The sequence below is a fragment of the Podarcis gaigeae genome (assembly GCF_964106915.1).
Source record: "Podarcis gaigeae genome assembly, chromosome: 7".
Taxonomy (NCBI): Eukaryota; Metazoa; Chordata; class Lepidosauria; order Squamata; family Lacertidae; genus Podarcis; species Podarcis gaigeae.
Genome location: NC_139683.1, coordinates 43,557,784 through 43,573,484, shown reverse-complemented (window position 1 = coordinate 43,573,484; position 15,701 = coordinate 43,557,784). Strand labels below are relative to the sequence as shown.

Here is a 15,701-nt window from a genome sequence, read left to right as displayed (position 1 = left end):
GATGCCAGGAACCTTGTCCTTGAGAGCCTAGTGTGGGTTTTGCTTCACTGTTACTGCAGGTTTGGTCCAGCATGCAACTGTGATAGAGTAACTGTCATAGCTCTGTTCCCAAGCCACTGACTGATTCCTTAAACTAACTCATTTGATAAGGAATGTGTTAAATGAAAATTTACAGAGTTTCACAAAGGCAGGTCTACTAGAACAGATGGTTCCATGAGGGAGGTCTCAATCCATTCCTTAGCAAACCTCAGCTTGTGCATAAATAAAATACTGCGCAGGTCTCTCTCTCTCTCTTTGGCCATGATGGATAGCTGTATTTTGATAGATACTGGTTATCTTTAGAGTACAGTGGTACCTCTGGTTATGAACTTATTTCGTTCTGGAAGTTCGTTCTTAACCTGAAACAGTTCTCAACTTGAGGTACCACTTTAGCTAATGGGGCCTCCCGCTGCTGCTACTGCACGATATCTGTTCTCATCCTGAAGCAAAGTTCTTGTAACCCGAGGTGTTTGTAACCCGAGTTACCACTGTACAACAGGTATAAATTGAAAGTGACTCTTGGAATCAGGACAATCACAGCCAAGTAGAATACATATCAAAAAGGCAAACCAAGATGACTTGTGCTTTATTCTAGAGAGATTTGAGAATCACATTTCCAGTATACATTTCAGCATATCTAGTGTGCATTCCCAGGTGTGACAGCCTCCCCAAAATTTCTTTTCAATTCCTTTTGACATCAGATGACTTCAGAGCATGAGTACAGTTACATAATCTAATTATCTCGATATTAATTTATTACTGTCATTTATGTGGAATGTTAATTATTACTCAAATGGATAACCATGTGGCTGTCACAACTTTTGAGAACTAATTTCAATTTGAACTTGACATCAATATAAACATGACAATAGCATTTTGCCATTACATATTGCCATCATGTACTTTCCTTTTCTCATGGGAGCTGACAGAATATGATTCATAATGATAGCTTTAATATACATCCATGCATAACAATAAGGATTTATAATAATATTAACATAATGCCATCTGTATTGGATTTGTCAACATTAATAACCAAGATTCTTCCCTTTATGCGGCATACATTTTTGTGTGTCTATAATTGTCTTCATTAATACACATTTATTATTACTATGAAGCTCATGTGCCAAACCCCCTTTATTATGCAAATGAGGCTGCAGCACACACTCAAAGGCAGTGGCTCTCCATACATCACTTTTATCTTTTAATAAGTCTTATAAAAAGCAAGTCGGTTAAAAACTCAGCCCTATTAATTAAATTTGGTTTTGCACTGCTGAACTAAAAATGATCCTGGTGTAAGGCTTCCACAGAGCCATTGGTTATATATCCCTCTGATTTATCTGTATAATATCTCTCGGCAAAAACCATACTGAAAGAATATCAGTCTCTGCCGGCAAGTAATGAAACGAAGGAAATGCACATCTAAAGATGGAACCCTCATCTGTCTGCCCCATCTATTTTGACACCCGGTCACAAGTCGGCTTTTTGACATGGTTGAAAAGGCACTTGCAGATGATGTGCAGGAGTTAGAGGGCATGTGGCAGATTTCACTCTTTACTGAGAATTTCCACAAACTTAGCTTAACAGGTTTTCTATTTTAAAAAATCCAGTTTCTTTTATTTATTTACAGTGTAGTCGTTTAAAACAAGAGCAAAGAGAACAATGTCGCTGACATCTGTGAAAAAGCTCCAGAGCAATAAAGGTGTCGACTTGTGATGATGAGATCTAAACCAATGGCAACGTCGCTCCGCAGGGAGGTCTTCATAGGCTCTACATCTTCCATTGACCTGAATCATCAAAGACCTTATCCTTTTTACATCAGAGTTCAGGCTTCTAGACTGTGCTCCTTTTAAACAAACAAGAAAGAAAAATCAGCTGAACAAATTAGGAAAACAATCCTGTCAAGCTGAAAACACAAATGCCAGAGGACTACTGCAGGCCTTGTGCAATTGTGAAGACAAATACGATTATCCCTGCACTTTACACTCTAGGCTATTGCAAACAGGGCAGCTTCTCGTGTTTCCTTTCTTCAGGACATGGGTCGCCAATGTGGTGTCCATCAGATGTTGTGGACTATGACTCCCATTGACCCTAGGCAACATGGCCAATGGCCTGCAATGATGGCACCTGTAGTCCAAACCACTTGGACGGCACCATGATAGCTATTTATTCCCTAGAAAAGGTGATTTCTACAGTGAATTAGTCCATTGTCTGAATGCAAATAGTTTGCCAATAGCAGGGGGAGAAACAAGGGTCACACTAGAGATTGCATCACTTAAAGAAGCATTACTTTGAAGTAAGGAACCTGGAGCAGAAATCCTACTCCTCTCCCTTTCTTGGCAAACGGTTTGCCAAAAGACGAGCAAAATTGGAGGTTGTGCTCCAGGCTGCCTCTTTTTAACATGGTACTTGCCAGTTTAAATGTGGTGGACATTTTTATCCATGATTGTGCCTGCCCTGACACATCACTGAAATGAAGGCTCTTTGCAGAGGGCAATACGTTTGTGAAATAGGACCCCATCCCTCTTATTTTGACTCAGGGCTAGTTACTTATTAGCCTAGAGGTTTGGGAGGCAGCTCCTTAAAAACATCAACTTAACGTTGAAAGCACCTACCTAAGACAGGGTAGTGATGCTATTTGCATTTTGAATTGCTTTCTTTAAAGTGGCAGTTGTCACTAGGGGTGTGCATCAAATTTGTACCAATCTCAAACTGAAGAGGGCTTGTCTGAACTCATAAGAACATCTGAAGAGTGCTACTTGATTGGCCCAATGACTTAACTAGTCCAGCATCCTGTTCTCACAGTGACCAACCAGATGCCTGTGGCAAACCCACCAGCAGTACCTGAGCACAAGAGCGCTCTGTCGTCCTGTAACTTTGAGTGACTGGCATTTAGAAGTGATGTTGCCTCTGACCGAGGAGGCAAAGCATAGCCACTGTGGCTAGTAGCCACTGATAGCCCTCTGCTCCATAATCTCAGGTGAAATCTCTCTGAAGTGCCCTGATTTGAAGTGGATACATTTGAAGCAGTTGGGGAAGGCAACATGTCTGCAAAAAAATAAAAGATTAATTCCCAAGCTTGGCATACAAGGAAAATGTCTGGGTGGGTAAAAGCTCTTTTGCGACTGGTAGGACTCTCTTTGACACACCTCCTCAGTTACACTTCCAAGAAAGAATGGTTTAGACTTGGGTCTCATCCCAAGGTAAAGGGGCATGGTCTAAACCACCGAGCCTCTTGGGCTTGCCAATCATGAGGTTGGCAGTTCCAATCCGTGCAATGGGTGAGCTCCCGTTGCTTTGTCCCAGCTCCTGCCAACCTAGCAGTTCCAAAGCAGTTCCAATGCGAGTAAATAGGTAAGGCTGTGGCAGGACAGTAAACAGTGTTTCCATGTGCTCTGGCACTCATCACGCTGTTTCATGCATCATTTAGTCATGCTGGCCACATGACCCCGAAAAGCTGTCTGCGGACAAACGCCAGCTCCCTCAGCCTTAAAGCAGAGATAAGTGCCGCTTTAGTGCCGGTCAAATTTAACCACCAAGGGGTCCTTTACCTTTACCTTTTACCTCATCCCAACATCTCCCACAGTGACACCCAAAGACACCCAATTTGCTTACAGAATACATTTGCCTTTCTGCATCCTTCCCCAGCACAGTCCTCTACACACCAGAGTTTTTGCCTGCATAGTTTCCTGTTGCATTTAAAATGCTTGTTTGATTTTCCCTCTGAAATCCCTTCCTTGCTTGCCTTATCATCAATTTATATTTGCTCCGTGCAAGCTAATGCTCCATTTATTTTCTCATTTGAGCAACACTTCCGCTTTTTTAAAAAGGAAATCTTCTCACCTTTTATGGTTTCCTTGACACTGCTATTTAAACACACTGGCATTTTCTAAGACTTCCTCATCCGCTTACTGACCTGTAGCATACATTTTATCTGAACCTCTATTATAGAGGTTTTTAAATAACTTCCACGCTTCCTGAAGAGATTTGGCCTCCTTCAACTTCCTTAAGTCCGCATAGAGAGTATAATGTGTTATACGAACTCAGTCAGCTTTGGAAAAATATACAAACAGGAAAATAAAGTTGATAACCAGCACTAAAAATGGTTAAACCATCTACCCTACCATTGCCAATGTAATAACTAACATTTCAAGTAACGTTTAACTCAGAGGTAGCTAACCCACAGCCTGCAGGCTGGATTTGACCCTCCCAAATGATGGTTCATGGCTTTCCTGGTTCCCACTCTTGGGCTCAGGTAATCCTCAAAGTTTTGTTAATGAAATCAGCACATTATTTCTGCATCAGCTCAGACTACAGGTTAAATGTTTAAAAGGTACCATGACAAAGTCTAGGATATATGGCTAGTCATAAGAAAAGACATTTTTCCAACATCTGACATGCCTCTCCTGCTCTGTTTTTACAGAAATGGGGCTTGTGATTCCCAACAACCGGTATAAGAGGCTTAATGCCTCTGGCAGTGGATGTTTGCAGCAAAGGAAGTGTGGAATTCTGTTAACACAGGCTGGAGAATGACCAACATATAAAGTGTAAACCTGGCCACTTTCCCAGCTCTATTAAGTTTCAAGTACACATGGAAGTACATTTAAAGCGCCATTACCAAAGCAGATTCTTAGGTGATTTGGCTCCGTTAACAACAGATTTCATATTACGCATATGTTCAGAAGGTGCGATGGGGAGAATAGCAGGGATGCTATCTCAGAAGGAAGAAGAAGAGACACATATTTGGGTGATTAAAACAAGAAGGGATTGAGAGGAACTACAAAAGAATTTGCAAGCTTTGTGTATGGGTATTACAATGGTAAATGGCTTTATATTACTTCTAGGATGAGTGGTGGTATGCCTCTGAATAGCAGTGCCAGGGGAGCATAAGTATACAGGACACAGTTACAATCACGTCCTGTTTGTGGGCATCCCAGAAACATCTGTTTGGCCACTGTGTGAACAGGATACTGGACTAAATGGCCCTTTGGTCTGATGCAGGAGGGCTCCTCCTATGTTCTTAAGTGCTGCCCCCCCCCCCCGATAACACATGGTGGGATCTATTAGGGGATGTGGATGGACTGTACCACCAGAGATGAACAAACACTAACTGACACCTGGGGAGGGGCAAACCGCCGGCTGTGCATGCGTTGCGCCGCTACATGGATGCATGTGTGATGCATGTGTGGTGTCGCTATGTACAGCCCATACGTGCAACACCACACATGCATTGCACATAGCGGTTTGCTGCCGCCCGAGCATTGTACGGACGGTTGTGGGATCCTCTGCTCGCAGCTGCAGCGGCAGCAGAGGGATCCTCCACTTGTGGCTGTAGCGGTGATGGAGGGATCTCACCGCAGTCCGTACGGTGCTTGGCTGGCACCGGCAGCAAACCGCTATGTACAGCGCATGTGCATGCTTTGTGCTTAGCGGTATGCCACTGGCGCCGTACAGACGGTGGCGGGATCCTCTGCTCGCAGCTGCAGCCACGAACTGAGGATCCTCCACATGCAGCTGTGGCAGCGCAATGGCTGCTCACACCGCTGAGCCTTGAGGCGGTGGGGCAAGCACCCCGCGGGGTGCCTTCTTGTCACCCCTCCAGACATGGCACCTGGGGTGCACTGCCCCCCGCTCCCCATTGTGATGCCACAGTGTACCACACAGCCCATAAAAGGTCAGGGCTGCACTAAGACAGGCAGAGAATGAGTCAGGGCAGAAAGAGTAGTGCCACTGGTTATGCAGATAAAATATAAAGAATCACTAGCTGAAGTGTCCCTGGGTACCTCCTAGGCAGGGGTCAGCAAACTTTTTCAGCAGGGGGCTGGTCCTCTGTCCCTCAGACCTTGTGGGGGGCCGGACTATATATTTTTTTTGGGGGGGAATGAACGAATTCCTATGCCCCACAAATAACCCATAGATGCATTTTAAATAAAAGGACACATTCTACTCATATAAAAACATGCTGATTCCCGGACCATCCGCGGGCCGGATTTAGAAGGCGATTGGACCGGCTCCGGCTCCCGGGCCTTAGTTTGCCTACCCATGTTCCTGGGTTATCCTACCTGATAGGTGTTATCAGTACTGTCAGTGGCTGACATTGAGGGTTAGGGTATGTACACATGTTGGTGGAGAATAGATGTTGTATGTCCTCTACAAAGAGAAAAACTCATCTGTGTTGAAAGCTCTCTTTTTGTGTTGTTGACTGCATCAGGTTACAAGGCTGGAGTAGTTTCCCTAGCTTTAATGGGAAGCTATTCAAAGCAATCAAGATTCTTAACTTGGGGTGGGAGGAGAAATACGGTTTCATTTTCTTAATCATTTGGAGTTAGATTCGTAAGTTCTAACTTGCAGAAGAGCTTAAAATGTTTCCATTAATACCACAAAGCCAAAATGTTAAATGTATGATTTATGTGAGGTAATTATGAATGACTAGAGGGGGAATTCTACACATGAGGCAGCTTTACCTCAAAGAGGTGTTTCTGTCTTCAGATCAACCATTTTACTATGAGCGGGACCTCTGTAATTGAGCCTGAATATTATTGTAGACTTCAGTAACATTTCAAGGACCTTATTTCGAAGTGAACAGTGTGCAGATTGCAGCTCAAATGCTGTGCAAGATGGGAGTTAACCTGGGAGAAGCCACTTGAATTGCTAATGGTCTGTTTTTAGAATAAAATATATGGAACTATATTTAAATAACTTGTGGAGCAACTACTGCCAAGAAACAGGCTCCATCTAGAGTTGTGGATAGAGAGCGAAATAGCATAGAAAAAAATGTTTGCAGTTAATGTATCTGAACATTTAAAAGATTAAACCAAAGTAAAGATGCATACAACCTGTTTTTGTTTTCGTTCTGCCGTGTGTTTGAAAATGGGTCAAATCCTGCCAGTTTGGGTCTCTCATGTCTCTAATTACATGGGGAGCCTATTGGAATAAAGCTTCAAAACATACATGTTTTGATCATGCTATATTGAGAGAATCAAAAACAATATCACAAAATGTGCAGATTTATGGTGCTAATGTGAAGCCTATAAATTGAAGGGTTCTCTAGTTTGAGAAATCCAGATGCTCTGATTGCCTTGTCTGCAAGAAGAATAGTTAGCAAAGGGAAGGTTTGGAGAACTTAATGAATGCCTAGAAACTGGAAAATCCTTTTGTCCCGAAAGCATTTGTAAATAACCACAGAGCATATGTCTCCCCTCTATAACATGCGGAATGTAGTCACCAACATAATCTGGAATCATGAGAGCTGTAAGGCTACCAGGGACATTCAACCAAGGAGCTCCCATTTTATCTTCATGGAATCCCTCTGAGGTAGGTTAAGTGACTTGTCAAAGCCCACTCAGATTCATGGCATAAAGTGAAAATATATATTTTTCCTCCTTCTCTCTTTACACTAGAACTTGTGGACTTCCAATGAAAATTCAGAACAGACATGAAAGGTACTTATTTGCAAAGTGCAGAATTAAACTATGAAGTTTGCTCCTCAAAATGTAGGGATGGCCACTGACTTGGTGGGCTTTGAAAGAAGAATGGACAAATTTGTGGAGGATAAGCCTGCTAACCCTGATGGTTATGCTCTTATCTCCAGAGGTTGCATGCTTCTCAATAACAGTTGTTGAAAACCACAGGGAGAGCACCTGCTTACATGCTTCTCATAAGCATCTGGTTGGCCACTAGGAGAACCAGGACACTGGACTAGATGCATCTTCAACCTGGGCTCTTCTTATGTTCTTATGGTGGTCATGGATTTCAACCCAGGTCTTTCAGGTCCAAGTAGGATAGCCATGTGCCAAGTAGGATGGTCAAGGGCTGTCAGAGGACAGTCATCTGTCTGAAGATGTCATTTATTTGAAAGGCTCTCCATCCATGTGTGGTTTAAAGATAAAGCGCCATAAGAATGGAGACCAGGGTCTCCTTTAAAATTGTCCGTCCACAGTTAGCATCTGAACAGCAGGCAGAGCAGACATAGGTCACCTAATCATAGTCTTCCCCACTATGGTGAGATTTATTTTAAAGGTAATGGTAAAGGTACTCCTGACCATTAGGTCCAGTCGCAGATGACTCTGGGGTTGCGGTGCTCATCTCGCTTTACTGGCCGAGGGAGCCGGCGTACAGCTTCCAGGTCATGTGGCCAGCATGACTAAGCCGCTTCTGGCGAACCTGAGCAGCACAGGGAAACGCCATTTACCTTCCCGCTGGAATGGAAAGGGACCGAACAATGGGAGCTCACCGCATCGCAGGGATTAGAATCGCCGACCTTCTGATCGGCAAGCCCTATGCTCTGTGGTTTAACCCACAGCGCCACCCACTTCCCTGTAAAGGGAGCCTTGACTGCTAGGTCCAGTCGCGAACGACTCTGGGATTGCGGTGCTTGCCCGTTCATAGTCTTCCCCATTATTGTGAGATTTATTGTACAGTATTGCTATTTAAATAAATCTCACAATTCTTTCTTAATTTGCATCTATAGATATAAATTAGCACATGCAAATCTGTGCCCTTTTTTGTTCTTTTTTATAAAAATAGTGATGTGTAACTGGCCACCCTAGGTTCCAGTTGAATATTTTGTGTAGTATGTCACACTGCCTTTTAAACTGTCCTGATCTCTCCCTTGTTATCTGATTTTAACGCAGAAGCCACTGCCTGTTATTACATATTTCACAGAGACATAATTTCAAGGCACACTTGATAAGAATCACTTCCTTACAAGGCTTCCCTGAACTCTTGGGCATAGGTTTTATCGCCCCTGACTTATGCAATTGCAGTTTAAATTATAGCCTTAAACTGAAAGGGCAAAATATTAATAAATATAATTCTGCTGCTGAATAAAAAAGTGTTGAAGCACCAATTTATACACAGAAAAGGGGGGGATTTGAGAATAGTGAATAAATAACTGGGATGACATTTAATTCTTAAATCACACCATTGTGAATAACACGACTGAAGGAGTATCCTGATCTGAATGGGAAAGGGGCCTCTGCTGCTCATTCTTAGATTTTCTTTGCATTCAACATATTTCTAAATGGCAGCCCTTATATGCTACAGAGCTAACAGAGAGCTGGGATTTGGTTACCACTATCAAAATAAAATTTCAAAGGTCTCCATATCCAATCTCCTCTGCAACGATTCCCATACCGCAAATAAAACCACAGCCTTGGCTGCTTTTGTCAGACTAAAATATATGAAGAAGCTTCTTTCTCACTTGGTAGTAATGGGCTAGCCACTTTCTCTCAGCAAAACCTACTCTAGAGGGTTGTTGTGAGAATTAAATACATGTGTGTATGCACTTTTTGGAAGAAAGGTGTGATAGCATAAATATCTACAACACAGATGTTTCCATACATTATTTTCAAAAGCCACCTGCACAAGATTGACAGAGTACCAAACAGATGCAGTTGGGGGGGAAGAGCCAGCATGTATGATCCTTTCCCATTTCCCCATACGTTCATATGCAAAAATCTTGAATGTCTACAGAGGGCTGCAAAGCAAATGGTTGAGTCAAATACACAGGAAACAGGTAGAATCTAGGTAACAGCCAATAGTATGTTCTCTGTAGCAGTGGTTCCCAAATGTTTCTTCCTATGGAAGAAAATTGCTGTATGAGTCTTAATTGTACTTTTACACATGCACCATGGACCATCTAAATAAAGCTTGTGGGAATTTGGGAACTTCTTCTCTATATGTGTTTCTTAGACCAGAGAGAGATGATAATATAGGTCATCTGCATATTGAATTTACATTTTGCTGATGAAACTTCTGACTAGCATGGGCCAGGATTTCTTCCATTGCTTACTTCAGTCTCCAGAACAATATCCTGTTTTTGACCAAAAATATATATGGAGAGACAGACAGACAGACAGACAGAAGGAAAGACGTACAATGTATGAATGAATCCTGTCTTTAGGAACCAAAGTTTGAGAAATTATCAAATATCTAAACTAAAAGGCTTTTGGCAGCTAACTGAATTAAAATTTCAAATTTATGAGAATTTTTTTTCTTTCATAAAGATCTGAGAGCATCATGCAATTTACATTCCCAAAAAGGTACTTCAAAAGGACTTCATCATCCTTCATTGGGGGAAAAGTATTTTAAGTTAGCATTACTTTTTTGTTCAAGTAGCAGGAGCTTTTAGTTATTTTCTTTAAAAGGTGTTGGAAGATGTGCAAAGAAAGGAAAGGAAGAATGTGCATGTGTAGAATATATAAATGAATGCCATGCTGCCCCTATCTTCAGGCAGAAAGGAATCTGGCCATTGTGGTGGGGTAGGAAACGGGAAGCGATATAAGAAGGCATCTTTCTCCATTCTGCCCTGGATTTCCAGCATCAGCACTGTTCCCATTCCACTGCAGTTCATCTTCTGTCAAAAACCATGCCATTCATTTTACAACTGCAGAGAAATTATGTAACTTATGGAATTTACTTAACTAATTACATAAAATACCTTGCCGTTACAATATTCCACCTCATTCATTCAGCGCAAAGAAAGCACAATGCAACAGGTGGGAAAAAACCAACAGTGAACACTGATTGTATTTGCTGGATTGATTTCATTTCTGGACATGGGATGAATAAGTGGAAATTGGAAATTTCCACTCCACTTTCTTGTTTTGTTGGAATTCTCCAACATCCCTAGGTGGGGCACAGTGCTTGCATCAACTGGTTTATTCTCTTTGATGGTTCTATCTGACAAATTCTGCATAATTTATTGTGGGTGATGAATTGCCAGTGATTTTTCAGTGGTAGGATTTCTTAAGAGACTTTGGGGGGGGGGGTATCCTTGGTGGCAGCAACGATAGTAAGTCTTTATTTTCATTTTTAAAAAGCAATATTTTTTTACTTCTGCCTCTAGTGATGGCGCTTCTGAACAGCTGCCAGCTGTGACCTGTCATTTTTCTGAGACTGTCCCAGACATAGTGTCATTCCAGGCCATTCTCCCCGCCCAATAGAAATGCACTGAAGAAGCTTAACTGGATACCCATAATGCCATTTGTAACATATTAAACCAGTCCAAAAATGGCTTATTTTTCAAATTAAGAGATGCATAGTTGGAGCAGACATATATTACAAAGGACAATTTGTGCTTTCCCCCCAAATCCCATTCAGTTATATTTCCAGGGGAGATGGTCTTTATCTGATAGCCAGTATGGTGCATTTCTTAACTTAAATGTATCATTTTTGAGATGATTCATTTATTTCAACTGTGGTCTTGCCCATGTTATCCCAAGTGCTCAGCCGAGGGCTAGCGTAAATATTTGTGATCTTCCACTCCTAGTGCGAAAATAGTATTTTATGTTGTTGATAAGTGGTGTCATGAAACAGCAAGATTGAGAATGTTTTATCATCATATTCTCTCTTTCTCTTTCTCTCTCTCTCTCTCTCTCTCTCTCTCTCTCTCTCTCACACACACACACACACACACACACACACACACAGCGCACAGTGATGGACTATCAACATGATGCACTATTAAACTAAGCTAGTTGTAGTTATACCACGCAAGTAATCGGATGCGCATTACACTGTTGAGAGGGTGTTTTGTGCTTTCAATAGCGAATATGATGTGCAAAGAAGCCTATTACCATAATAATCAATAAATTTGCAAAGCACAACACTGAATTGAATCTACATTGTGAAAACCACACTGCTGCTTTTGCTGGTAACTTTCCCAGCCCTACAATGCCAGCATGCAAGGAGGCAGAAATATCCGTGGAAATAAAATGATGGTTTGGCACATCCCTAGCTCAACCTCAACAAGCTGAGAGCTAGAAACAATAAAGTTGTAGCTTAATTTCACCCTCTCTGAGTTTGTCCAAACAAGACAGGCTGGGGAAAAAGCGTCATCTCAGGATTTTGTGAATTTCCACGGAAGGCATTTTCACAACTGTGAAGCAGCCACTAAGATAGTGTCTCTCTTTATATGCCCTTGCAATTTGATCTGAACATATGCTGCCTCCAAGCAGTCCCTGACTCCACCCTTTTAATATATATTTTTTAATCCTGTCTTTATGAAGACAAATCTTTCATGGACTACAAAGAGTTTTTGCCTGAATGAAAAGTATTGATTGAAAACTGACTTTTGGATTTAGCCCAAAGCTTTTAACCACAGTAACATCTCTAGCAATATTGTTCCATTTCATTTCATACAGCCATTGCATTACGTTTACAAATCCAGCCATTTCTCCCAGGAGATTTCTCTTAGCTTTAATATGCTTGACCAGTCAGCTTTTGCAAAGCCCGGCTCATTTCTTGACGGGCTACATGACCTCTTGCCATGCCTGCTAAGGAGCAAAGTCATGCAGGGTCTAATTGCTATGCTCTGAAAGGATGCATCTACTCAGAAATCATATTTATTTAATTCATGACATCACAGAACATAATAAATTATGAATTTAAGAAAGATCATTATTCAGTGTGTGAATGCTTGTCTGTTTTGATAGCAAATTAATCCTGAAGCTTCTAAGAAAGGAAGAAAAAAAATATTTCAAGCTGCATGCGGCAACATCATTAGGAATAGAAGACAGAGAGAGAAAAAATGCTCCAGCTGTTTTCAACTGGTTGATCCTGTGCAGCACATTGTTCTCTTTTGCATGGGTTTTGAAATTGACTAAATTGTAGGATGCCAAGCCCAACACCTAGACCTAGGCAAACTTTCATCTGCTGTAGGCAGACGTATTTTTGACCACCCTAGCAAGAAAGCAGATTGCTGATTCACTATGCTGCAACCATTCAGAAAAGACTATTCCCCAAATGAATAGCAATACATTATGGTTCCTATTATCATGCAGTGCTATTTTTCTAGAAAAAGAGGTGCCGGAACTCACAATGAACGCCTCTCTTGTTCTCTCATAATGACGATAGTGCCCACCCGAGAGGTGCCAGAACTTTGTTCTGGAGAGTTCTGGCTTCTTTCTACACCTTTCTTTTTGTGCTTTTAATTGTGGAGGTTGTTTTCCACAGTAAGGGAAGTTTAGCTGTGTGTGTAATGAATATCTTCTGGCACATCATTCCAGAATCAAATCTTTCTAGGGTTTCTACAACCACATCGATCATGCAATAACTGCAACGGAAAAATGATGAGGGATTTTGTAGCCATTTTTATTTATGCTGCATTACCTTTGGCTAGTGACTTAGTCTTAGTTCCTCCCACCCTTGCTGGAATATATGTAAAAGGTAAAGAGATCCCTGACCATTAGGTCCAGTCATGGCTGACTCTGGGGTTGCAGCGCTCATCTCACTTTATTGGCCGAGGGAGCCGGCGTACAGCTTCCGGTCATGTGGCCAGCATGACTAAGCCGCTTCTGGCGAACCAGAGCAGCACACGGAAACACCGTTTACCTTCTCGCCAGAGCGGTATCCATTTATCTACTTGCACTTTGACGTGCTTTCAAACTGCTAGGTGGCCTGGAGCTGGGACCGAGCAACAGGAGCTCACTCCGTCGCGGGGATTCGAATCCCCGACCTTCTGATCGGCAAGTCCTAGGCTCTGTGGTTTAACTCACAGCACCACCCTCGTCCCTTGTACATGCCTGTAATTTGCTGTTTTACTTCTTGTTGCTCTGAGCTTTCATCTGTTAATACCCCAAACCTTGTGCATGTTGCATATTAAAACACCAGAAAGTAAAACTTAATTAGTACAAGGAAAGCATTTCCCTCATGAGTTTTACACCTTTTAAGGGCAAATGTAATGTGAATACACATCTGGAAAAGGAAAGGACAGAAGGACATTAGATCAGAACTTCTTTACCACCCTCAGAATTATCCTTCCCCACAAGTTGCCTTTCTTCTTGTAAGGAAGGTGTAGATAACCTTTGACCCTCCAGATGTTGTTGAACTACAACTCACATCAGCCCCAGCAAGCATGGTCAATGGCCAGGTATGATAAGAGTTGTAGTTCAGCAACATCTGGAGGGCTAATGCTTCCCCGCATCTGTTCCAAGGAATCTCTTATCAGAATGAATTTTTAACCACACACACACTTTTTACCCCCATACCAGCGTATGGAGCACAATATGCTGACCAACATCCATTTTCTATTACTGGGGAATGATCAGGAGCTCACCAAGTTAGTGGCTAAATATCTCTATTTGGTTTTTTGTTGTCGAAATACAATGCAGACGTCTGATCTCCCTGGTGACCAAGACATGTGGCGATAGACTGCTCTGCCTCCTTTCTTTTAACAAATGTTTTGTGCCACTGGGGAAGTGGTAATTCTGTATTGATTTGTTTTGGATGTTTGTATGTGATGCCAACAAAAGGTTTGATGATGAGGAGGATATACTGACCTAATGTACTATGCATCCAAATATTTACATATGATCCAGAAAGAAACAACAGGTGGCTGGCTATAGGTGCATCCTATAATATAAGATCATTCAGTTCATGCAATAGAGGGCTTTGATATGATGCTTATTAGGATTTCGCAACACATTTTTTTAAAAAATAAAATTTAAATTCAAAGATAATCTAGAATTCTTTTGAGAGCAGGTTTCAGTAATGAGTTACAATGTTAGATGTTTTCTCAGGTTTTCAAAACTGACTCATTTCAACCTTCGGCAATTTTTTCTTCTTCAAAAAAATAGAACGAAACAGTTCCTAGCTGTAATAGAAATAACAGCAGATTTGTTAGCATTTCCACTTCTGTTTCTGATTGTATCTTTGGCAGCATTAAATTATGATGTAAAACTATGAATGTGAATTGAGGAGCATCAAAAGCACAGAAAAAAATTAGAGCGGAGTATTCTGACATATAACCAGCTTAAGTGGATTATTCATTAGCAATTCAAAACTACTGAAGCGGAAGGAAAATCCCTAGCAACAAGAGGTCAACATCCTTCAATAGAAGTTTAACCTGGTGACAAGAGATCTGAACATCTCTTTTTGAATGATGTCCATTGCTTGTATTTGTTTGGGAATATAATCCTTTTACATTAGGCATTTCTCATTCTTCTGACTGTTTGCTTTTCATAGATGCTTTGATCGGAAAGTGAAAAGAGAAGCTGATTTGGAGGTATCAAAATAGAGAATCTAAGTCTCTTGAGTTAACACAATAAAACGGAAGCCATAGTTTGTCTGTTTATTAGACTGCATTTGCCACAGAGACATTCTGATCAAAGTGGCTCACAGAAAATAAACAAAATAATAGCACAATGGCCACAATACGTAGTAAGAATTATAATACCACCGCAATATAATATTGACAATTGAACAGTTAACAATTGATTAAAAGTTTGGACATAAAACATAATGGGTTTATTAACAAAGGCTATTAGCACATTGTCAATTAACCTATTATGTTTTAAACATAAACATAATGACAGTAAAATTACCGTACAATGTCCAGTACCAACAATGTCAATGGTAAGGGGCGCCGACTTATAAAAAATATTGGGGGGGCGGGGGCCCATACCGACTTATAAAAAATATTGGGGGGGGGCCAAGACCTCCAAACCGCTGCTGCTGGGGGAACGAAAGGGGCGAGCCCCGGGCTGCCCCGACCTTAAGTGAACCTGTGAGGGCCCACCCTTTGCGGCAGCCGATTGGCTGCCGCCGTGGGCGGTGAATATTAATGAGCTAGGGGGAATCCCCGCTTCTCGCGGGGCTGACACCAGCCCCGCGAGATTGTTGATGGGTCGAGAGCCCGCAACCCCACCCCCTCTCTAGAT

The 15,701-nt window shown here is 41.7% G+C and overlaps 1 protein-coding gene across 1 annotated transcript in view; it reads right to left on the bottom strand.

The window, feature by feature from the left end:
• Positions 1-608: 608 nt before the first annotated feature.
• The window catches only part of LOC310848685 (uncharacterized protein), a 144,941-nt gene continuing 129,848 nt past the window's right edge, over positions 609-15,701 (bottom strand). Inside the window, exons 3-4 of the mRNA XM_083748107.1 lie at positions 2,884-3,087; positions 609-1,885 (exon numbers count right to left, since the gene is read on the bottom strand). Coding sequence (XP_083604233.1) covers positions 1,656-1,885; positions 2,884-3,087 — 434 coding nt within the window. The 3' untranslated portion in view covers positions 609-1,655. The remainder of the gene's footprint in view (positions 1,886-2,883; positions 3,088-15,701) is intronic.